The following is a 26,333-nucleotide window of genomic DNA, read 5'->3' on the forward strand; positions in this document are numbered from 1 at the left end:
ATGAGTAGAAAAATGAGTACATAAATGCTATGGCTCACTGGGCATGGACAAGAGAGACTGACAGAAGCACTTGGAAAATGAAACCTTCCAAAACTATGACTACATACTTTCCACAAACAGGTGAATGAAACATCTTGGAGATCTTGCACTTTGTCAGACAAGTTGCCAAGGCTTGGCACTCTCTACAGGATTTATTGCAAAGGACAATGAATTACATCTCAAAAAGACACTGCATAGTTGTAATTTCCAGTGTGCCTCTTCACCTTGGTGTTGTGAAGAGTGGACAGAATGAGCTCTGTTGCCAGCAGCTGGGATGATGTGCAATTATCTGAACTAATCCCGCTCAGCATACGGAACAATCAGCGATCTGCGTGCCTCACTGTCTCTAGTACGCAACCAGACATGGCCAGGATGAGTAGGGAGCAGCAACCCAAGCATCCTACATTCAGTGGCTCTCACAAGACTGGAAAGCAGCCTCTTATCCCTTCCTCATAAAAATGCCAACGGCATCCTACAATACCTCGATGAGGTCACAGAGACGGTAGCAAAAAGGATGCAAAAATCAGTAATTCTCTCGTCCTTCTGGATGTACACGAAGGAAGAGACTCCTCCATCAGCAAATAACCATCCCTGGTGAACTCTAGTGCAAGGCAGGGAGTGTACTCCCCTGGGAAATTGATATTTAAACTACCTCAGAAAAGGAATATTTCTTGATGGCAATATATGTAGCTATTTCAAAACTGCTGTGGTTTCATTTCTCTCAGGTAACATACAGGTAAGGTTAATTTTAAATCTAAGTGATGTGCCAAGATATCATAATGGTAGTCATTAACTTGGACCCTCTTCATTACTGGCAGCTGAGATGAGGTATGTGATCAGTATTACATGACAGACAACAGACAGCTGTTCAACGTCTCCTATCCACTCTTCAGGTTACACTGGAAGCTTCTTTAGCACAGCAGTTCAGTCAACAAGAAGGAAACGCCCAGTCCTTCCTAAAGAGGGCATGGAAACCATCCTCATGAACAGCATTTCCTCCAAATTTGGTTTGAGTATCCACATTCAATTACATTCACTTGAAGACCAATGTGAGCACTCCCATCTTCCAAATATCCTCTGGAGCAGTTTGTTTCACCTCCAGCTTGCAGAGTTGTTCCCAGACTACTCGCTGAGACAACACTGAAACTGTGTCCTCTGCACAACAGAAGGTCTTCAGGATTCTTCCCGTCCACAAAAAACAGTCCTGGAAACTGTCCTTTCCAGTCTCAGAATCCCTCCCACATCCCCATGAAGCAAACATACCAGCAGCAGAAAATCACAACCAGGAGTATCACAAAATCATCTATACCAGCCCCAATACATAACAGCATGTACAATGAATCATACATTGATTACATCCAGGGATGTTCTTACTGACTTTTTTATGTTGAGGAATTCTCCAGCTGAGCTAGACAACAATAAGTAGAAGCAAGAGGACATCCTTGCTGTAGTCGTAAGTTTACAGTCTCATTTTCAATGAGGCACAGCAAGTGAGTGAGTGAGAAAGTAATGAGGAAGGACAAGGATAATGACAATAGATCACAGTGGCATTGATTCGCTACACAGGAAACTGATGACTCAGAAAGGTTCCTCTTTAATTTCTACATAGCAGCCACCCCAAAATCATTGCTCACACTGGCCATCATTAATTTGTTGATTTCTTGAAGGCATTCCAATAGGAGCAGTAGATCTTAAAATAGTGGGTAGTGGTTTTATGGACTTGTTCCTCCACAGCACTCTGCAAGTAAAAGGCAACGAGGAAGCAACTGTGCAGATAATAGTGATATACTGAACTTTCAAGGCAGGAGTGAAGGGAAGGAGGCATGCATGTACAACCTAATGAGATGAGATGAGATGAGATGATCAACTCTCTCTGAAGTCAGTGGGAATCTTTCTATTAACTTCAATGAGAGTTCAATCAAGCCCTAAAGGACAAAAGTAGAGCAGGTCATTAAGGCAGATTGTGAAAGTGCAAACAGGTTTGAAGTATTCCGGAGGTGGTAATATTAAAAAGTATGGCCAAATGAGATATATTTCTGCAGAGTGAGGCAGCATCTGTATGTTCTGACTAGAGTAAGTTTCCCAGGTATGAAAAGTGCCCTGGTTCCAAGCACATTTCTAGATCATTGTATCATGGGAGCAGCATAAAACTTGTTACGTTCTGATAGTCTGCAAATGATCAGGGCAAAGAAACACATACCTTAAACCACTAGAAAGTTGGGATGCTCAGATTTCCACTGATTGTGCACCATTCGTTTCTAGTCCCGCTGGCTACTAAGCTCTATGTGACTATTACCTTTTAGTGACTTACAAAAGAGAAAGAAAGGGAAAAACACAGGCTCACACAGGTTTGACTCCTTCCTCTCTTCAGTTACATTTCCATCAGAGGGAACTCTCTATACCCTTCTAATATAACAAGAAGGGGCCAGTCCTCCCTCTACAGCCCATGTGTTGAGGGCGTGCATGGAGGCTTCTTTTCTCTTCCATATAACCATTCTATTTAAGTCACCAGATTTCTTCCCTCACTCTCTTCAATTCCAGGCCAAAACTGTCAGGTGATAGAGCATGAACTACTAAGGAAATAGAGAAATATTTTAGGAAATTTCTATGGCAGGATTCCTTTTTTAGGTGATAAAAAGCACTAGTATCTAGTCCTAGCTGTCCACACAGTAATAACTATTATGATTACGTAGGAACTGAGGAGGGAGAAAATAAGTAGTAAGCAGAATAATGCACTTTTGAGGTCCAGCATCTGGTTATCTAATAGAGAGAAGAAATACTTCGATAGATCAATAAGGAAACTTTTTCATGACAGTAAACATTTCTTAGCATGGTTCAGACTATGGATCGGAGTTAAAAATGCCAGAATTCTAAACACTTTGCATTTACTAAGTCATACTCATCAGATGCTTTGCTATAAAAATATTACATTTAACTTTCACCAATCAATAAAGTGAATTGCATTCATCAATGATTTGATATGTGTTGCTAAATACAAAACACTTAGTTAGCACTTAGGTACACATTTCTATGCAAAAGCGTTTCATTATACTGTCTAACTTCTGTGATAATTATAAATCTTGCTTGTTGCTCATCCTTCATTCCTCCTCCCTCCCTTCCCAACTCTCCTTTTTTTGTAATTCATTTCAAGTACCTAAAACTGGGTGCAGAGCAACTAAACAATTATCTAGGATCAATTCCAAAGAAACAGTTGAGGAAAACACAAGTATGCTTTATGAGATTCCACTGGGAGGAAAGTTTACTTTTACCTGATTTGTTAGACACCCATATAATTGCCTCTGATGAGATGTGGCTCGTATTTCCTACTGCAATTGTTAATGGAATCTGCCACAAGTAGCTGCAAGACAAAGGAGGGGGAATCTAAGAACAAAAATACTGAACTGATTCTTCTCACAGCAATCAGGGATCATGTCAAAGAAATCAAAACACAATTTCAGTAGCAGTGTAAAGATGTGGATTCTAACAAGTTACTTTGATTTTGAAATGCATTTGCTATTAGCAATAAAACAATGAAAAAGTCATTCATCTTAAAAAAAACCTAAATTATATTTTACATTTTTCACACACTATCATCATATGAGGACTTTCTTGCAAGGCTTTCCTAATTTAACAAAATGATTCACAAAAGAGGAAATAATGATTTCCCACAGAAAGAAGAACACTTTTTTACATTTACTTAGAAAAAGAGAACCTCCAGGTAAAACATGCTTTGATTTATAGGACTCCAAAGATTAAAAAATAACATACTCTTCTAGCAACTTCTTAAAAAGCTTTGATGGGCTTTCATAGCTGCTGGTTTATAAAAACAGAACGAATGGGATGGATCTGCACTTATTTGCACCATTTAATATCACTTACATGTACGCAAACTGGACAAAACAAGCTACATGTGGATTGGGAGATACGCTGGTGTAATCACATCCCAACTTCTTTATAGGGTACCACAAATTGTTTCTCATTTGGAATAAATGTTATAGTTTACCTAAGACTTAAATTGACTGTATGAAGTCAATCTTTTGGGGGAAAGATGGAAAGGATGAACTCCTACGTGTCTTCATTATCACCTCTATTCCTGAACTCTCTAAAGTATCATTCCACCAGCCAGGGAGGGAACAGGCATTCCCTCGCAGGCCTGCCACGTCATTTTGTACACCAGTCAAGGGGAAGTACTCAGCAATGGTACAGGTAGTACCTTCGTCTAGGGACTATGTGTGCATTTAAGCAAGGCAGCATGGCAAGAGAATGGCCCCAACTCAGAAATCACTGCACGCTACCACTTTGATACCAAACATGTATATCATTTTAGATTGATTGCATTGAAGCGGTGCAAGGATGAGTGTGGGTAGAGTTCTTGATGTCTACACCAGCTTTTCTCCTGCTAGTACACAGCACTGCAAAACTAGCCTGCGGTACTCCAAAGAATTAGGTTTGCTCCTTTCCTCTTACCCAGAAGCCTGCTCCAATGAACTACAAACACCACCCAAATGTGCCACAACCGCAGTCGACACGTGCCGGCTTGCGAGGGTTGCTTGGGGGAGAGACGCCAGCCCTGCTGCCACGCTCCGCGGGGCTCTGCAGAGCTCCGAACAGAACCGCGTGTGCCAGGAAACACTTGTCCATACAGCAGTGATTCAGCAGAGAGGGGGAGATATTTGGAAAACTGTGCAGCTGAAAGAGCTATGAGTGATGCTAGAAAGCAAACGTGGCATTTATTGCCATATGGGAGAAGAAAAAAGGTCCCATGTGATTTGGGGTTCTCGGAATGTTGGTATCATGACACACTGGGAAAATTATTAGATCTACTCATGCACCAAAGATACGCTCCACATGAGCACATGTGCTGGCTGACACTTTTTAGATAATTAAGCTGTGGCATTTGAAGATGCTACTGCCTTTATCAGTCTGCCCACTCCTTGTGCTGGATGTTACCACCCTCCATAGCACACAGCCAGCAGAAAAGGATGTCCACTGGTACATCAGCTTCTCCATTTCTCAGTCTCAGAAGATACCTTCATTGTTGGCTTAACTAATATTCTGGACTGTGAACTGGAGTAATGATAACATGCGCAATTAAAGGGAATGTATTGGTGGTTTTTGGTTTGGTTTTGTTTTCTTTGTTTTTTTGGTAGCACAACATCAATGCATAATACCAAAGTGTGTTAGCATCTCCATTCACCTTAAAGAATAACCAGAGGGACTTGTTTGATAAAGTAATACAATCCTGCATCTGCCAAGGTACATCCAACACTAGAAGCTAGCTAATTATGCTCTGCTTGGATTATATAGATTTTTTTTGTCTTGAGCATTACACAATGACTACGCAGCCTGTATTAGCGTACTTTATCTCACTCAGAAAACAATCATATTTGTGATGAGTTCTTGCTTACGCCTTGACTTCCAACAAATAAGAACTGAGACCCCTTCGTGGGCAAATTCTGAGACCATGAAGTATTAAGCCAACATGATGCCTCACACTTCTGCCTCTGATGAACAGTAATGTTGTAGTAACACTGGATTTTCAGTGGAACAGTTAGTTGGCTTCTTTGTAAAGAGCTATGCAAAGCCAAAAAAGGGCAGTAGTTTATTTCCTCTGCTGACAAAACAAAGATCTCAGGTCATTAAAAAAAAAGAAAAGGAAAGGCTCCTGGAGTTTCAGATTCTGCACACCTCTTCAACTACTTTTTCACATTAATGAACATTTTTGCTGAGATGTAAACCTGTGTGCTTTCAAGATTCATCTTCCCAGTAACCATAACGTGCCAAGCTTCCACCCACTGCCAGCAGTGAATACCATGTTCTTCCAGTGACATTTGTCCTTTCTCCCCTGCATTCAAAACTAAACAAAGAAGTTCAGCTATTCCTAGTCATTACTCATAGAACAATGATGATATCTGCTCAATATTCAGAAGCTTATTATCCTTGGCTGCATTATAAAGAGTACACAAGTAATGCGATTGCTTCACGTAAAGTGACAGAACATCTGTACCTAAAATACTACAGCAGAATTTAGCTTACCTAATTTTTGAATGGGAGAGGAAGTGAACAACCACATCCCTCTCCATATCCTTCTGCTTTTACAGACCTCTGGGTTAAAGACTCCTAATCTACCCTGCTGTTCTTTATACAGAAACTATACTTAATCCTTCTTATTGTCCACCTCTGTATTTTTTCTATCTATTATACCCTTTCCCAGGTTAGAAAGCCAGGGCTGCCCTCAGTGCTTTGAAGGCATGTCTACCATGGATTAAGAGTGGCATAATTCTTTCCTCTTCTACAGTCTTTATACTGTTTTTAATGCTCCTTTCCTACTAATCCCTATTGTTCTATTTACTTGCTTGACTGTGTCTGCACACTGAGCTGATGCTTACAGAAAATTACCTACCACAACTCCAAGATCACTTTCCTGAGACAGAACAGTTTCTTCAGAACCCGCCCCTGAGCATCTAAGACTGTTTTCCCCACATGTATCACCTCATTATCAACATTAAGCTTCATCGGTCATTTTATCACCCTGTCAACCAGCACTGAGGAATAGTTCTGTAATCTTGGTAATTAACATTTGTTTTTACTACCCTCACAAACCTCCTGTTACCAGAAAACTCTGTCACCTCACTCTTCCATGCCCTTTATCACATGGCTGAGTAGGAAAAACTTCAGCACAGGTTTCTCAAGAATTTCATGGGTTATCGCCCTCCACTGAGAAATTCAACAATTTAATTTCTCACTTTTTGTTTATATTTCTTAACTGAGATCCTCCCTCTTATCCAAGTACAGATTATTTTCTTTAGGAATCTTTAATGAGGAAGCTGGGCCTCCAAAAATACATAAAGAACAGTTAAAATGACAAGAGGCTAGATACATCTAGATACAGAACACACCTATTAATAGTCTTCGATTATATACTTAGCTAGGCAATCAAAGGAGGAGAACCATGACAAGGTAGAAGAACAGAACAATGTACAGACTTTAGAAAAAAAATTACTATTTTTTAGTACATCTAACAACAGAAGAATAAGGGACAAAATTAAAACGCTATGCACAAAAGCAAATTAAGTGATCTGCCTCTTAGTAGGATATAATAAGCATAATTATTTTAAAGTGTAGTGGCAATCATGAACTTAAATCATAGAACGATTTAGGTGGGAAAAGACTTTAGGAGATACAGCCCTCTGCTCAAATGTGCTAACAGCACAGGAAAACAGAGTTTCATTGTAGGCAGAAGATGAGATCAGAGGAGGATACATAGGCTGTATATTCAGTGGCATCACACAAAGTCAAACAACTCAAATGTGGTGAACGATTTGCCATCTGCTTTTTGTCCTAATCCCTCCCACTGCAAAGCATCTACAGAACTACTTTCAGAAAAGCTGAGCACCAAAAGCTGTACGTACCTTCAAACAGCTTACTAGACCGAGAAATGAAATTGTGAGTTGTCTAAATTATCCCAGGCTGGAAAAACAGAAATCATGTACCCATCAACTGGCACTGGTGAAATCTCAACCATCGCTCTTCTGTGACTCAGCTTCTCTGGGCTACATTCAGTTGGGCAAGGCGGTGTCAAGCGAGGTGCCGTGGGGTACTGGAGACATCTCCCGTGGGCTGTAAGACACGGCAGAGCACCTACGGATGCTCCCGCCTGCGTAGTGGCAGCACGAGGTCAAGTAAGATACCTGAGGGCACCTCCAGTGGCACCAGTCACCTGTGCGAGCAACTAAATGGGCCTCTCCATCCACTCGATGTTGACAACGATACCTTCCACAGTTAAATGGGAGTTTCCCAAAGAAACTTTTTCATTTCTAACTGAAAAAGGCAAACTTTCAAAATCAAGCTGCTTGTAAGAAATAGGAGGCTTCAGCACAGATTTTCAAATACAGTATTTAAAACAGGCACTGCTGAAACATTGTGTAACTAATGTTTTAAATAAAAACTTCCAGTTTGCTGATTCAAAATGAATTTCAGCTGGAAACACAAGTTAATTGAAGGGAGATGTTAAAATGAGTGAAACTGAAATGTAAGGCACTGAAATTACAGAATTGGAATGAAAGTGCTAAACCAATTTCTCCCAATTTTTGCTTTGATTTTTGTCCTGATTCAGTGCAGGGAAATGTTTTGATATGTTGAAAATTTACGTGGGATGGGAATCCATTTCTGGCTCACCTGTAACACTTAGTAATCTTTGTAAAGTATTTTGAGAACATAACAGTCTAAGACTTCATATCACTGAAGGATATGATTAAAGCTATTTAACACAGAGATAAAGTGAGGCATAAAAATAATTTAAGAGTAAAAAGGATAAAAAGGAAATCCAAGAGTAAAACTGACTAGTTAAGACACCTGCCTCCTTGTTTTAACTACCAGAACTTAATATCAAAATTGCCAACTCTCTCTCTTCAGTGAAAGATAAAAATCTGGTACATCCAGAGCAGCTGAAGCTGAGAAACGGGGCGCAAGGACTCCTTGGCATTAGTTTCCCATTCTCAGCTCTCCAGATGGAGAATGCTGAAATTTCATGTACACAGAGACATATGCTTGGGTGAGCAGCGCTGAGTCTGAGGAGGAGAGACCTTCCCAGTGTGGCCCTTGCCAACAGTGATGTTTCCTTGATTAGGTTAGGATGCTGACAGGGACATTTCTTACCAAGGGAATACCTTGCTATGAGCCATCCGCATGAATTCATGTTGTTGGGATTTCAGAGACAAAAGAACACAAAAGCAAAGTAATGAGAAAAGTGCGACCTTTTGGAAAGCAAGTAAGTCTTACAGAACAAAATGAAAACTAAGAATTAAAGATTTGTATTTTTACTGCAGTTGCATACTTGGCTGATCTGGAGAGCCATATACAAATATTGGCCAGTAAAAGAAGCATGTAGCTGCATGGCTGTAAAAGTTTCTGGCTAATAACCTTAAAGCCTGTTATAAAATAAAGGGCACAGAAAGTTGACAACGTGAACTAACTAAAGGATATTGTGAACTTTGGACATTAAATCAGTATAGCAGGAAGAGAGTAGACATCTCTCATTTCTTCTCCTTGCCAAGGAGATTGCAATTGCAATTGCAATTTCTGTTAGCAAGGCAAAAGAAGGCCTTTGTTTTCAGTGAATTTGGAATATTAAGGTAGTGGAAGGTTCAAAGATAAATTGTTAATGGAAAACCTGAACGTGTATTCAACTAATCTATGAAATCACAAGCCTTGTTGTGGTGATACCTGAAAGCATTTATTCCTAGGCTGAGAGCACAAGTTAGACATAAGGTGTCCAGCGGGAAACAAGTGAAAGTTGTTGAACAGCACAACAGCTTTAGAGCTTCCTACTGCAGAAAGAGATTATACATGAAGCAGAACTCAGTGGTACCAGGGTAAAAATTTGTAAGCCACACTTCCCAGAGAGACTGTGTTGGGAAACATAATTTAAAAGCATCATAGAAATTTTCCCAGGTTATTATATAGTATAGTATCTAATTCAGTAAAGAGTATTTCAGGTTCTAGGGGAAGCTCATGTGAATATCACAGGAAATCACATACTTTTATTAAGTGTGATTCTACAGAGTGCTAGTTCTGTTTAATGGATAAGGAGCTGACAATATATTCATGTTGTGAATATCATTCTCACAACACTGAAGAACACAGAGATTTCATTAGATTTAATACGTGCCAGTAAAGTGATTGTAGGCTGCGTCCAGAGGCACAACACAACGGGAGAAGATGTTATTCCCACTCTCACAAGTATTACACCTCCTACACTGAGCTGGAGTGTCAAGGAATTCCTTGTACCCTGTCAGCATGGAAGAGGGCAGATAGGAACGGAAGATTTCACTGACTTCATAGCAAAGACAAATACAAGATGGAAATGGGTAAAGGAGAACAATTTGAAGTAACTGAGATCAATTTAGCACAGCTTGAAGGTATTCATTGGTCATCTGCATATGCCCAGTGTGATCTTAATTCTTATGTTCAGAGTGTGAACAACAAGTTTAGTTCAAGCAACAATGAGAAACAGGTGAAAAACACCAGTAAAGGTGACCGATTAAGTTGGATTCCCCTACAAGTGGAATGACAAAGCAGACAACAACAGACTTTTTCATCAGATAAGAAGTTGCAATTAGCCAACTTGAAATCAGAAAGGACAGCACTTAGGTTTTATTAACTGGAGGCGGCCTGCTGGTGTCTAAATTGGACAGGACTTTCACAAGTCCTGCAGACAGACAACTTCTGACTGCGGCACCGTGTGCAGCGAGGAAATGAAGAGCAGGACACGGTGAGTGTGCCACACCGCACGAATTGTGGGATACATATCAAGGGTTTGCCAGACTTGAGCAAAATGAGGGAAGGAAATGGTGCTAAGGTTGGGATCGTGGGGTTCCAGGGGCTCTGCCCTCACGCCAGACTAACAGACTGGCCAACAAGAAAAAGGTAAGCTAAGGCAACAAAAGGAACAGAGAAGTTAATAACAGTGACTACATGACCAAGTAGAAAAAGACTGAAAGAAAAAGACTGTGGAAGTGTTTACTCCAAGATCATTCTGGACTGTGCTGGGCAGAGGCATTTCCAGCCCCTTTACAAAAGCAAGGCAAGAATTTGGGCTTTGGTGGACTCTGTGAATTAAAGAGTGTTCCAGCATGGTCTTTAGGGAGGTCTATCTGACTGTAATACAGACTGCATTTTTTTCATCCATGAGTGCAGACAGAATGGAGTTAGGGTGCCTTGTAATACACATGCAGTATTGTCTAAGCAAATAACAAAACTGCAAGCAAGGCACACGTTACTCAGAAATTAATGGTAATCGTGTTACCATCTATACCCAACAGTGTCAAAAGCTAACTGAGCTTTTCGTATCAGTTTCTTCTTTCTCACTAATGCCTCACCTATGGACGAACTCAACTTTTCAGACAGAGGAACCTACCAACCAAAACAACCCCATGGGGTCAGCTCCCTACAGGTGCTGCCAGGGCTTGATGACCTGGTGGATCCGAATGGGCTCCACACCTGAGGTGTCAGGTTTTGAAGAGTATTGCAAGTTTTTAATAGAAGTGAAGTTAATAAATGCCTCACAGATGAACAGAAACCGATTTGTAGAGCAGTCTTGCCTTTTAACTACTAAGATCTATCTACTCTGTCTGAGGTTTTCAAAGGCTCTGATCGGATGTGTAGTTGGATCCACCTAATATGTATTTCAGACCGAAGCAAAACTTGGGGATTTGGGAGGTATTTGGAATTGTGGGCCTATTATAATTTTAAATACAAATTATACTTAGCAGCATACATGGAGGGAACTATGGTTAATCTTTATAGTTTAGAGAAATATTTAGAATTGCGTGAGAGGGTGACTAGGAAGCTTATATTCTAGTCTTGAAAGATGCTAGCACTTCTGAGATTACTTGCTTCTGATGGTAAGCCTCTTTATTTGCAGCTCTGCCTCAATACAGATGCTGATTTTATATATTTGTCTAGTATGTATGCTTTCATTTAGAAACTCATGTTAAAAAAGGCAGTCATATTGGTATATTCTAAAATAAGGGTTGATAGTTGCTTCTAAGAGCAACTATTTCTAGGATAGATCACAGATCATTTGGGTTTTTTCTGTATAAGGATCTAAATACAAAGATATGGAGGGAAAAATATTTTCAGTGGCAATACAGTATTGCTGGAATGTATTTTAGAGGCATGTATTTTAATGCAACCATTGGCACTATAATTCATCTGTAGTCAGAACAGTGATTAACATGTTTAACAGCAATGTATCACAGATGTGGATTTTGCAGTTTTGCTTTACTCTGCCATAGTCTTAATTCTTCCTGGATTTCACAAGAATCTTTGGAATAATTTTCAGCAATAAGTAAGTGCTAGAGATGAAAGAGGGAAAACAATTTACATTCTTCAAGAGTCTTATGCCAAATATAATGCCCTTACCAATGCAACAAAACCACAGAGTCCCAGACATAAGAAAAGGCTTCAGTGCCGTAAGAGCAGCACTAGCATGGAAGAGCCTGCGTGTGGCTCTGCACTGTGGGACTGCCTTATCGTGACAGCATGCATGTTCTGTTAGAAAACAGCTGTATGTCTTTGGCCATCCCGTATAAACCCCACTCTCCTTTGGTCTGATTTCTTTTTTACGGGTGGACACAAGGTAATTTAAATGAGTTAATTTCAGTTAAATTACCCAATTTGAAAAGAAAAAAAATTGCATTGGCCGATAACAATATAATATTATCCGATTAAAATTATCTGATTACTAAGCCTTCTCTGAAGTTCTGTGTAATTTTAGCTTAACATTTCATACCAAAATAAGTTATAAATCAGGTGGTTATAAATATTATGGGGCTCTCTAAAATGGACTCATTTTCAGTGTCAGTGCTAGCAGAGTACCTTACTAAATTTAGAAAAATATTGTAGGCAAAGAACAAATACTACAAATTCTTTGTCAGTACATGCTTTCTCCTCCCTGCCTAACATTACCTTTTTACACTAAAACACAAAAGGCTTCATTTTCAAAAGTGACAAGCAATTTTGGGTGCTGAGTCAGAGATGGATAGAAAGAAGCTGCGTTTAAGCAGCATTGTCTATTCTAACAGCTGCCTCTTTACCCTCCAGTAAAGGCTCTTAATCTCTCTGGCATCCTCTGTTCCGTCTTGCACCAGTGCAAAACGTCCTTGCAGAATTGCACACGTGGTGCTGATCATGCAGACCCCATCTCTGTGTTGTCCTTTACCCATGAGCATAGTCACTTGACTACAGAGTGCAGATCTGAGATTTCTCTGAATGGAGTGGAAGGATGTCTTATGGGCTGAGGAGGGAGCCCCCTAGTAGGAATAAGAGTAGCATTTTAGCTATGCCTACAATCCTCCAATATGGTCTCAGAGACTTAGTGCCAAGCATTTTTCAGCGTATTCCAATGTTCAGTTCTGATTTTGTCTCAGAATATTGTGAATTTAAGCAAGATTAAAATATAATTCCTATGACAGTTTCTCTTTCCTCAGTAAACTTCCCGAAGAGTCCCCCACCAAAGTATCTTCTCCATAAAATCTGAGATTCTACTACTGAGTGTGAAAGCTTACATACAGACATAAGGAAAAAAAAATCCATTACCAGCAACTTAAGAAAGCAAAAGGAAGAAGAGGTAAAAAAGGAAGCACGTTAGTAATTTCATCCTCTGATCTACAACAGGGGAATCCTCATCTCTGATTTTAACAAAGCAAACAAAATACGACATCTATCCACCTTCATGCCTCCTCATTACCCTTGTCTCTGCCAAATGCTGTTTGGGCTTTCCCCAACCTGCTGCTTACTTCACTAAAGCCCCCATCATAACCACCTTCTCCGTTCCCCTGGTTCTCCATATTTGCCTATTCGATCTACACAACTTTAATGCTCCCAACTCCCACTCACATCTGCACCCTCCCGCTGCCTGTTAGGCAGCTCCCCACCAGCACCGCTGCCCCGATTCTCCTCTTCGCCTCTCCACCTCACTCGGAATTAAAACAGTGCTGCCCTCAAGTACATGCTCCTTCCCTCACCATGAAATTGATTTAATTAATGTCACAGTTAATTAACTAGTTTGGGTATCTAGCAATTCCTGAGAGTTAGTATTGGGAAATAAGAAGAGGAAAGTGACCCAGGCTGCAGTGATAATAAAATACAGCAGCAGCGTTTCCCTGTTAGCCTAACTTCTGTCAGGATACAAGTGCTGCCACCACACAGGAAGCAATGACACAATACACCAATTTTGCTTTCTTTAGCATTCTGCAAATTCTACCACTGAAAGTTGCCCATGTCCTGCACACCAGAGCATCCCGGAAGTTTGCCTAGTGAGAAGCGTTTCTCACAAATAGAAGCTATGAAGTGGTTTTGGAAATAAAGTGTTAAATTACAGCTGGCATTTCTGAGATCTTTGCTAGCAGCAAAATCTTGCTGAAGAGGTATCAGCACAGATATGTGCAGGAACAAATTTTAAGAGCGCTTCCTATTCTGACTTAACAATAATGCAACCATCAGAAGAGCCTCCAAAAAATATCAAAAGGCAAGACAAAAGACTGGGGACTCCCCAGTGGCTTCTACAGAAAAAAAAAAAAAGACTTATCACAGCAGGCAGCGTGCAGCACAAGTATCGGGCTGGCAAACACCAGCATCCGACAGCAACGGCGCTCCTCCCGAGGCAGGCAGGCTTCCTCCGGGTCGCTCGCAGAAGCAGCTCTTCTGCCTGCTCGTCTGCAGGAGCAGCACCGTCCTCTCTCAGGCTGCTGGGGTTAAGGACTGTCCCTATACACGCCGAAAGACAAAATCTATCGGTGTCATAAAGCTGTAAAGAGAAGGAGCTCCCCACACTTTCTCGCTCTTCTGCAAGAACAAGTGTTTTCAAGTCCCTGCTTGACCAGCAAAAAATCTGGTTAAATCGTATCTGGCTGTGTTCACGCACAGTTCTGTGCTCCACTAAGGAGTCTTGATTTTTTAATCTTGTTCCTGATAATTCCATTTCCTCTGTGCCTAATACCAGTACCTTCCTCTCCTGGAGCCCATTCCCTTCATCATTATTATAGCTGATATAGAGGCACTCAGGTCAGTCAAGATGAACCAGGGTACCACATCCACTCCCTAGGCAGCAACACAAAAGTTGTTTCTAGTAGAAACGCTGATATAAGCGCAATCTTTCAGGTATAGTAAAGATCAAAGGCATAACAAGAAAACACTCAAAGGACATGAGAAAATGGAAGATTAGAGCATATTTCCCAAAGACAGGAGGCAAATGAGTACTTCTTTTTCTATTTATATTGTCTTAGCCCTTTTTCCTCAGCTTATGGAACAATATTTGTCCATATTATGGTCCTTTTTATTACATAATTAATACTACATATGCTACGTTATTCCACAATTGCTCTAAGAAGATCTCAAAGATACTTATCAGCATTCCCCATGTGCTCCTAATATTTTGGTTTGTGTTTAACCAGCCCCTCAGCTGGTAAGTGGACAGAGTAACTTCCCCTTCGCTGCTCAAGTGATAATGCCATACAAATAAGTAAGAATACACAGGGCAATATCCAAACACAGCTATGCTTCTACTATTCAAATAATTATCAGTAAAGGGACAAGCACAGCCCTTTTTCCACAAAGCCTGAATAAATGAACTTTGTGTAGGAAATTCAGAAGAGACTTGAAGGGAAATAAAATCTGCAGTTAACCATTCATCTTGGAGTGGAGTGACTGCTGAGCAGCTCTGCTGCCCATTGTAAAGCCTCTCCGTTGTTGTAATTACTACATGGTGTTAGACCCATGTGTCTGTGCAGCTCTAGTTTTGCTGGTCATGTCCCTGGCTTGCACCATTCGACTGAATTTTCCCTAGTCCAGCCACACACAGAAAGGCACAGGGGATTACCACACTACAGCACGTATGAATACCCTGTCTGCATCCCAGTTTGTACCTCTTGCTTTTTTCTCTTTCCTCACAGCTAGCTGTGTTCAACACCTAGCAAGACATTTCCCTTTAGGATATTATCATGAACAAGCAAAGATTAGCTACGGAAACTGCATGCATGATAAGAATACTATACGAGTGAATATTACCTCAGCAACATGAACTTAATTATTTTGATAACATTGGAAAGGTTATTTCTCCACTTTTGAAGAGATAAGCTCATATATTTTTAAAAGGCAAAACTTATACCCATAACCAGAAAGCTTTGGTCTGCTCTTCAATACAGTATATAAAAGGTTTATGGATTTCATCAAAACTGATTAGTTTATTGTCTAGACCACAGATTATTTTTCATAAGATTCCTTGTCATATCTGTGAGCCATTCTTGTAATGATGGATGAGACTGGTGCCTTAAAATCATCATTTTCTCTGTCAGCAGGGAAACCCACTGAACCCTGTCAGATGGAATATCACCTCCTCCCCTCTAGCCTGATAATGTAAGGGCATAATCCATTCTCACATGGGTATACAGGACTCCAGGACTGTAAAGGATTGTTATTTGGGGGAAGAATATGAATTATACAGTTATTACAGGAGTTTTAAACTTTTGCTTGGATAAGCTGAAATTGCTACTGAAACATTGTACCAACCACAGGTTTCGACGTTCAAATCAAAGCTGGTGATTTTGGCCCTGCCGAGGAATGGTGTTCCTAGAAACGGTGTCTGTCATTGTTCGTTTTATTCTCTCATAAAATGAGAACTATGGATCATGTGAAGGCGTAAGTGTCAAATAAAATCTATGTTCAGTTTGCAAAGAAGTGAAATTGTATACCTTCTGTAATTTCAGGCCAAACGTTAGAGCTTAGCATGCCATACAGTCGATTCTATGCACACAAATAAACCACAGTTTATATATGTATGGCCCTTGAAACACATTTTTCTGCAGTTATAGAAACAAGGAGTCCAACTGTACATGAGATGGGAAAATCAGCTATATGTAATCATTCTCTTCTGCAGTAGAATTAAAGACACTTATAGTAATGGACTAGGCAGAACTAGGAGTAAATCACTGCCAAAGACATCAACAGTTTTCACTTTTACCATTTATCACTTAGAAAAATCTGCTTGCTGCTTCTATATTCCTCTATATGATTTCAGAGAAAAATTATATATGCTGCTTCACATTTCATTTTTAACAGTTAATTGCTGCATAAATACATGGCATAAAGAAAAGCATGGACATTTTATAAAACTAGAATGGTTCTGAAATATTCAGTTGCCTCTTTATTCACATTTCTTATGCAGCAGATACATCTGAAAGACCTACTCTGAAGTGACTCTTTCTAAAGGAGAGCAAAGTTAAATTTGCCTAGAAAGGGTCTGAACCGTAAGTTTAAACGCCTCATCACTTTGAAGGCAACAGAACTGACATTTATTGCTGTGCCATGTCGAACTACAGCCCCACCTCTAGATAACTGAAGACTATATGGCAGACAGATGCTTTAAGAGCCTTCCCTGGAGCCTTCCAGTGCGTATCATATTATCTGTTTAGATAATAAACTCCTGGAAAGGCCTGGACCTGTACATTTTTCTGTGTTTTGTGTAGCTCTACCCTTTACGGTGTTTAAAATGATCATCACGATTAATCCATAGATAAACTACCCTAAGGAAGCCAATGTTGCCTGCCCTGCAAGAGCATGGCCTCAAATGTGGCATAAATACCATTTGCTCCCCGTTATTTACAGTGCCTATTATGGTTCCCCAGGGAGCCACGCGTTCCAACACCTAATTCATGGGTCACGCAGGGGAGATGAGCACTGACTTTATTGGACTGTGAAATAGGCCACTGATATGTAACACCCCCAAAGCCTGCAGGCTGACATTATATATATATATATGTATATATATATACACCTCTCTGCCTCCCACAACACCTACCTGTGCTATCAGCCCCCGCGGAACGTCAGTAAACCCTTGCCAACTTCCTGAGCAAAGCCACCAGCAGAATCAGCCAGAACACTGCACTTCGCAGTAGTGCTGACCGTCCGTCAACGTGCTGTTTCCATTCCAGTTGTCACCCCGCTTTGTATCATGTTATCCAAACTTCAGCTCTTGCAATGTTAAAAACCAAGGTAATGTATCATGAATTATCAAATGACATCACACTAATGTGATTTTCCCTGTCTACTGCTTTCACAATAATTGAAGCAATAGTGACTTTTCCAATGAAAAAGAAACCACAAAAAGCCCTGAAAAAGATCTAGGTCATTGCTGGCAGTAAGACTAAACTTATTTACAGTATGTCAATCTTGTTTTTCTACTTAATTTGATGGTATGAAAGGATATTTAATGACACAGAGCCATTGTGCATACCAAGCCACATGTGCCTGTGGGCAGTGCACCAATTAATTGCATGGTCATTGTTATAACACTCTAGACACCGATTTATAACTAAGCCATAGGACTTCAATGTAAATTGGTGGATGATTTTCAAAAGGTGAATGCATAGGTAAGTTTTACCATTTGCTAAATGTATACGGTTTCTCTTCTTTGGTATTTATACTTACGTAAAAAGACTTTCAAATAACTTCAACTGGGAAGTGGCAAATTAGCTCCATCATCTAACTGGCTGGAGTAAACACCCCATATGTAAAGCCTTCCTTGGGCAAGGGGCTTCCTTCCCATTTGTGGTTAAAAGGACACAGAAGCACAAAGAAAAACAAATCCAAAGGGGGAAGAGAACAAGAAAGAGACTTGCCAAAGGAGTTACATATAATATGTGTTGTACTGCCTGTTAGAACAGTAAATTCCTGGCAGGGCTCGTGCTGATACCCTTCTCTGTGCGTCCTATAGCACTAAATTTTACTTCCAATATTTAGAAATTATAATTGTGATAAAATCTGTAGACAAAATCTCCTAAGAAACAGCATAACCAACCATGCTGCTGCAGAACACTATCCTTCCATGTATCACAAGATACAAGTTGAATTCTGATTTATTGTCACATATGAAAATAAAACTAAGTCTAATTCTCACCTGCATTGGGTTTGCATGGCAAGGTTTCGGTAGCAGGGGGGCTACAGGGGTGGCTTCTGTGAGAAGCTGCTGGAAGCTTCCCCCACGTCCGACAGAGCCCATGCCAGCCGGCTCCAAGATGGACCTGCCACTGGCCAAGGCCAAGCCCATCAGCGATGGTGGTAGTGTCTCTTTGATAACATATTTAAGAACAGAAAAAAAAGTTGCTGCAGCACAGAAACTGCAGCCGGAGAGAGGAGTGAGAACATGTAAGAAAGAGCCCCAGCCCTGCAGACCCCCAGGTCAGTGCAGAAGGAGGGGAGGAGATGCTCCGGGTGCCGGAGCAGAGATTCCCCTGCAGCCCGTGGTGATGAAGACCATGGTGAGGCAGGCTGTCCCCCTGCAGCTTGGGGAGGTCCACGGGGGAGCAGATCTCCACCTGCAGCCCGGGGAGGACCCCACGCCGGAGCAGGGGGATGCCCAAAGGAGGCTGGGACCCCAGGGGAAGCCCACGCTGGAGCAGGCTGTGCCTGAAGGACTGCAGCCTGCAGGAGGGACCCCACGCTGGAGCAGGGGACGAGTGAGGAGTCCTCCTCCCCCTGAGGAGGAAGAAGCGGCAGAGACAAGGGGTGAGGAACTGACCCCAACTCTCATTCCCCATCCCCCTGCGCTGCTGCGGGGGGAGAGGGAGAGAAAATCGGGAGTGGAGTTGAGCCTGGGAAGAAGGGAGGGGTGAGGGAAGGTGTTTTAAGATTTAGTTTTCTTTCTTATTATCCTACTCTGATTTGACTGGTAATAAATTAAATTAATTTCCCCAAGTCAAGTCTGGTTTGCTCATGACAGTAACTGGTGAGTGATCTCTCCCTGTCCTTATCTTGACCCACAAGCCTTTTGTTCTATTTTCTATCCCCTGTCCAGCTGAGGAGGGGAGGGATAGAGCGGCTTTGGTGGGCACCTGGGGCATCCAGCCAGGGTCAACCCACCACACCACCCCTGATATTCCACCTTCCAAAACATTTATATACCCAGTAGTCTACTCATGAATTACAGCAGCAGTTATTACAATCAATACTGAGTACCTAGCAAATCTATTTAAGGAAGTCTCTACAATACTTAAAAGGCTTAACATCTCTGTTTTAATCAATCAAAAAGCCTAATAATCTCTGTTTTTCTGAGTAGTAAAATCTACTCAAATTACATTACATGTATATACATTTGCACAAAAGAAATTTTCAAGTGAATAAGGGAGAATCTCTCTCAAGCTGCACTGAACTGTGAGTCATGAACACTTTCAACAGTCCACATTCACTTGTTTTATCTCTTTTTCACAAAGGAACTAATTTCAGCCCAGAACTTAAACAGATGCTTAATACCCTGCTGGGTTGTTCCAATACAGCCAGAAAAACAACTACGTACTCTGTGTCATGTTTGAGTTCCATATTCATGTTCTAAAAAAAGGATAATGAACTTCTAAACATTTCCCAATAAATGTAACTGTATTTTTAGGCCTTCCTCAGCAGGAATATTCTACAAGCTCCAGATACGTCAATCAAAATTTGGTATTAAATTTTACCTTTTAATGATTTAAATCTACTGGACTAACACAGAGTACTCAAGGTTGACAGCGTGCCCTCTTTCTCGCTGAGCATGAATAGGTGAACACAGAAGCTTCAAAGGCTATCTTGTAATTCTAGCATCAGCTCTATATTCTTGGCCTTGAAGTATGATGCCAAAACTGCTTAAAACAATAAGATGAGGATTCCCCAGCATCAACCAGGAATGTCAGCTTGTTTCTGGGATGAAGGAAGCGTGTGGAGTCAGCTGGGAGCAGGAACGAAAGAATCTGAGAAGTGGAAAAAGGGTAGGGGCAGAGATGTGTAAGTGCCTGCTGATTTCAGCCAACGTGCACAGTCCCCATAGGACCAGTTCAGCTGGCTTCAAAAATGAAACAGCTGGAACCCCCTGCCTTGTACAGAGGTCCAGTTCAGCTCTTGACTGCTTCCCAAGTCAAGCGAGGTATGTATCTGACACACGGTTACATCTGCCTACCCAACGTATGAGCATGGAGAGGACCACTCCAAGGATTTACTTAAAAAGAAGTATCAGACCTTCCAACCAGAATCCAAATTACTTCATGGAGTGTGACAAAATTAAAAGAAAAGGAGAGAAACAGATGTGTGATGTAAGACATAAGATGTAATCACAGAGAGGACTACCAGAATGCAAATGGGCACATTAAAAGCTTTATCTTGTTGTTCTATTACTCTAATGATTTTTTTCAATTCTTTTAACTGGACTCATCTTTACTACAGTTCAAATGGAAGGGTCACCACATGCTATTCATACCAAGCAAAGCTCAGAGATTTCTAAAGACTCATCTTCATAAAAATACACACATGAAGCACTTACTTAAACAACTACAGCCTCTTGAAAAATATTCATTGAGAAATGTAAGTACCTGCTGTCTCCAAGGGCAGGATCCTTGGGTTTAGCATCACTATCATAAACAAAACGCTCTTGGGAGATCACTATGACATTGTCTGTAGTTTCATTTCCCAAGATAGTGATAACAGGATAACCCATCTGTAGTGTCCACTGATCCATTACTTCTCGGATATTTACAGATTTTCCAACCCTTTTTAAAGCCTTCAAGAAAAAAGAAAAGTTTCAATATGTTGAAGCAATATCATCATCCAACATATAAAACTCTTTTTTTTTTTTTTTTGTCCAAGAGACCATAATTAGTTTAGAGGTTTAAATAACCATCACGCATGCACACACAGACATTTACACCCAGTACACATACACTAGATAATTTAAACCAACAGTCTCTGTATATCTTAAAAATAAACATGGAGCAATCTTGCCAGAGAAGAGAGTGACAGTCAGAAAGTCATGTTTCCCACATCATTCAGGCCCTTCTGCTGTAACAGAAGAAACAACCTGCTTTACAGGGTTTTAACAATAGCACAGAAATACTGGGTGGCTGTCTCCAAAAGATATTCTTGACCGGCTAAGGTTAAAAAAGACTCTGTGTTAGTTGATCTAGGGTACCTACAATAAGGCATATTCAAAGGACCAGATTTCTAAAAGCACAGAGTGTCTCTGTTCTAAAAATCAAATGACTAGTTATTTGAAAATACTGTCCCTCATGTCTAAAGTGAGGCCATGTATATCTAGATATCCCCAGCTCCTTCATAAACTGCACCTGTCATAACACATAGAGGATTAATGTGTTCATATTTGATACCATTTGTCAATAAAAATGCTGTTTTACAAGTGGCTTTTCATCTGAAACAGAAAGAGATACTATGGCATCACGGGAGATGAGACTGGGTATGAGAAGAATGACAGGCATCATTTGTTCTTCAGCGACGGAAATGTCCCTAGCTGCCGAATGGTCCTAGATCACAGACTGAGCAACTTCCGATGAATACAAGCAGAACCCAGCAAGAAGTCTTTAGAACTGAAGCTGCAATTGCAATGCATTAGGAACAAAGCGGCTGGCAACAAACGTGCTTACAAGTAAGGCAAACGGAATTATTAGCCTTAACAATAGATTTGAGCATACAGTATAGCCGTAGTGGTTACGGACCAGAATACAGTCTCATTTTTGTTCTATTTTATTAGCTGTGGGTTCTGCTCTTCTTTCAAGACTACATTCATCCCTCTGACCTCCCATCGCCCAGAGCTGTCCCAAAGGCTTTAACAGAGGAAGACACCAGGTGAGAAGCAAGAAAGACTTTTGCAGTGGCATTCAACTTCAGATTAAGACACAGGTTTAAGAGCCTGACTGCATGTTACATGTCTCAACTCTCATTAGCAGTCAGTACAGACATAGGACTCAGTTCAGTTGCCCACACATAAGTGGCTAATGTCATTTGACCTTGACCTGCCACTCCAGAAGAGTACAGAATTCCCCACAGAATTTGTGTCAAATCAATTAGACCCACCTGAATGTCTTGAACACCCTACTGCACCTAATCTGGCACTAGTTGCCTATATTTGAACAATTACCTCAAGTCCCTAGTCAACAGTTGGTGGTTCAGGCTCACTATAAAATAATTGTGTAGTGGCTAGTCAACTGAATTGCTCTCTACGCTCTGCTGACTATATTGTCTGGATTTCTGGGACTCCACTTGTTCCTACTCACCAAGTGTCAAATGAGATGTCCTGAAATATTCAACACATTCTTGCAGAACTGGTGGACCTACAGCAGGCATGCTTATCTCATGTGGCAGCTGGAAGCCAGGTAGGATAAATCAAGGTAAACATTGTTGTCTATGAGCAGGCAACCGAATCCAGCCCTCATTGACAACAATTGGAGCTTGGACACCCAGTTATATATATATATATACCTGCTTGTCTAGGTAAATGCAGATGTCTTGACCTCCACCTGACTCCTAGCTATGGTGTCAATAGTTACAACCAGATTGTCATGTTTACACATGGCTTGAGTTGGTACTTGTGCCCAAACTCCCTGACTGTACTCTACACTGCCTTGCACTCTGTCTTTATTCTGGAGTGCCCAGACTAGCTCTGTAGGCACGAAATTCAGGCATTCTTGGCTCACTTTATGAAAATTAAACTCTGCCCCTATAGATCCCTGGACCAGGCTCTAGAAACTCAAGCCAAGCTTGAGCGTAGCGACCAAAGGGAGCATGGACATAGCAACTATAAGTCTCTACAGGATGCAAATGTTACACTAAATAGTTATCTGTTTACACCAAACTTTAAAGCTTTGATAGTTTTGTCCTTCACACGAATCATAACTCCATACAAAACCCCAAACACACCTGATGTCAATGCCAAAGCTCAGCACTTTCATGTGCTTGCCAGCTTATGGGCCTCCGCGTGCTGCCACTAAAGTCAATGATAGCAGATTCCATGAAGTGTCTTTTACTGCACATCAGTGACATAGCCCAGTCAAGGAAATATATTCTAACATAACAAAGAATAGAAATGCTGCTAAAAACATATTTTAATGTTGCCACTATGTTAAATCAAATGGAATTTCTTTGCATCAATTTTTATATTTGCTCTGGGGTCTGAAGATCTCAATATGCACTACTCACTCCTAACCTCACCAAGAAAAATACCACAGTAAATTCCTGCTTCTCCCTCAGTGCAATAAATTAAAGCATTTTACCTTTGACAATGTGTTCCAGAGATCATTTCTGGCTGCATTGCCATACTTGTGAATGGTTAAATAGTCCTACAGAAACAAAATGAAAATACAAATCAGTATTACTATACACAAACCAAACAACTAGAGCTGTGAATCACTGCTATTAAAAGTTAAATCACACCAGTGTTTGCATTTGTCAGAAATCTAGAAATATACAACATTTTCAACAAGGGAGTAAATAAACAGTTTCTTAAGCTATTTTATAATGCAAAAATTGTTGCTAACAATTTCATTTACAGCATTTAATGCTCTTCCTTTTCTGTGTAAGTCACTCTATAAGCTAAATATTTTGAATATACATTGAAAATACTTGTCTAATCTTGGAAGGGGTTCCTAGGTAATTCTCGGCAACGAAAGGAGAAGCTGCTGAAACACAGTTCCAGTTGCTATTTTAGCAGGTCATTCTGCATCTAGTGTCAAACATTTGCTCACTCAGATGACAGCTAGATTTGTTACAAAAGATTTAACTGAGCAATAGCCTACCTGAACTACAAACTTATGTAGGGAGATCCTGGCGCTTCAATGTTAAAATACATCGTACGGGCAACTGGGGCTGTAACAGGTTATCACGAAGGGTCTCCATGAAAGGGAGCAGTGGAAGAGGGGGGACAGGAACCCAACTCCATGCCTGTGCACAGGTACTACATGTGTGTTTTCATGACATACGTGACTCATAGACTCTGAGGAGGTTATAAAAACTGAATGCTTTCACTCATTCAGCTGCAGTTTCAACGACTGAGGGTCCATTCTTCTCCCATAGCAACTAGAAGGATAATTCCTGGTAAAGTACCATCATACTAAATTAATTTCCCAAATTAATAGTTTAAGCATATGACCAGGTTAGGTCTGGGCCCTTCAGACCCAAAACGCTTCCAATTTTTAACAACATCTGGAGAGACAACACTGTTAGTTTCCCACCATCCTACGTCCCTGGACAACAGCTCATTCAATTACAGAAGTGAAATTCAGCAATGATAATTTGAATAACATACATTTCATGCATTTTGATTGGAAGAATTAAGTGAAAAAACACATCAGAGGTTGTAAATCAATGGGTTCTCCTGCATTTGAATTTCTAACATCTTCGCTTTACACAATGGTAGGAGACAAACCCTAATTTACAGCACAATGATAAAACTGGGACAAATTTGCTGACTCTGTTATCTATGCTTTGTGTGAAGTAAGGTACTTTGGGAATAATTAGTATTTGGAAAGCAAATTTTCTGATACACAAATTGTAGCACCTGTGACAGATTTAGCTTTTGTCAGCCAACTCATAGTAGAACAGGCAGCAACTCCCATTTAATCACAGGCTAGGAAGGCTAAATGAGAACACTGACTCTGTAAATGCAGTGCCGAGTCTTAACAATGTCATGAGACTAACTTGGAAAAAAGACAGTATTATATAGCCTGCACCTATAGCACACTGTGCTTCCACTTTGCCTAAAAATACAGAATCATTTAAGGCACAGTGAAATATTCAATAGCTTTCAAAGTTGAATTGCAAATTAAAAAGCTAAAATAGGAATAAACAAAAGTGGGACGAGGTAAATAAATAACAACAAATACACATGTGCATTCTAAGTGGTACTAGAAAATGCTGCATGCTTTGGTCCTTCTGAGAGCTGCTTTCACAATCATTACACAGCAAAATAAAATGGGTGGAAAACTTGAGGATTACTCCATCCAGGCAATAACCCTGTTTACCAATCTATCATTAGTCATTATATTTGACTTTTACATTTTGTGTTCACAAAGACTGCAAAAAGGTGAAATGCTTCTACCCTTTTCTTTTGTTTCTTTCTCCCAATACACAGATTGAGAGGTTTAGATGTGGCTTGTCATCAGCTAAAAATTTATTACCCTCCAATCTATCATGTTGATCATACAAAGGAAAACAAAAGGTATCTTAACATTTACAATGAAGTAAGAACATACAAGTACAGTCCTGGTACCATACAACTTGATCATCCATTTCTTCATTATTTCATAAAAGTTGCATTGAGACCATATACATAGCATCAAATTAGGAGTGTTATCAAAAGCATACTACACAAAAAGCAGTCCTAAGTGACAGTGTGCATCAAAATATGCTTCCAATAGTAAATCTACATTGCAATCCAAAATCTGAGTGCACTTTCTAGAGGCACAAGAGCAAAAGGTTACTGAACCAGGTCCCATCAAACGTCCTCATGTACCAGTATCCCATTTTCAACAATAACCAGCAGCAGACATCTAGAAAGGGTATAAAACAGGAGAAGCATACAGTGATAGATACTTCCCCAGTATGCTCTCCCATCATCCAGCACTTCATGGCACAAGGAATCCTGAGCAGATTAGTATCTTTGTATTTAGTAGTTATCTTCTGTGAATTTGGCCAGTTGCTTTCTGAACCCATATAAACATTTAGCATTTGCAACACCTTATAAAAAAAGCATTTCTGTCCCGCTTTCAGCTGGGATAGAGTTAATTTTCTTTCTAGTAGATGGTACAGTGTTATGTTTTGGGTTCAGTAGGAGAAGAATGTTGATAACACACTGATGTTTTCAGTTGTTGCTCAGTAGGGTTTAGACCAAGTCAAGGGTTTTTCAGCTTCTCATGCCCAGCCAGCAAGACGGCTGGAGGGGCACAAGGAGTTGGGAGGGGACACAGCCAGGACAGCTGACCCCA

At 40.5% G+C, this 26,333-nt stretch overlaps 1 protein-coding gene across 1 annotated transcript in view; it reads right to left on the reverse strand.

The window, feature by feature from the left end:
- Positions 1-26,333, reverse strand: part of TRHDE (thyrotropin releasing hormone degrading enzyme) — a 221,826-nt gene that overhangs the window by 56,538 nt on the left and 138,955 nt on the right. Inside the window, exons 8-10 of the mRNA XM_075057976.1 lie at positions 23,625-23,690; positions 20,934-21,121; positions 3,309-3,397 (exon numbers count right to left, since the gene is read on the reverse strand). Coding sequence (XP_074914077.1) covers positions 3,309-3,397; positions 20,934-21,121; positions 23,625-23,690 — 343 coding nt within the window. The remainder of the gene's footprint in view (positions 1-3,308; positions 3,398-20,933; positions 21,122-23,624; positions 23,691-26,333) is intronic.

Source organism: Buteo buteo, chromosome 26 (assembly GCF_964188355.1).
Source record: "Buteo buteo chromosome 26, bButBut1.hap1.1, whole genome shotgun sequence".
Lineage (NCBI taxonomy): Eukaryota > Metazoa > Chordata > Aves > Accipitriformes > Accipitridae > Buteo > Buteo buteo.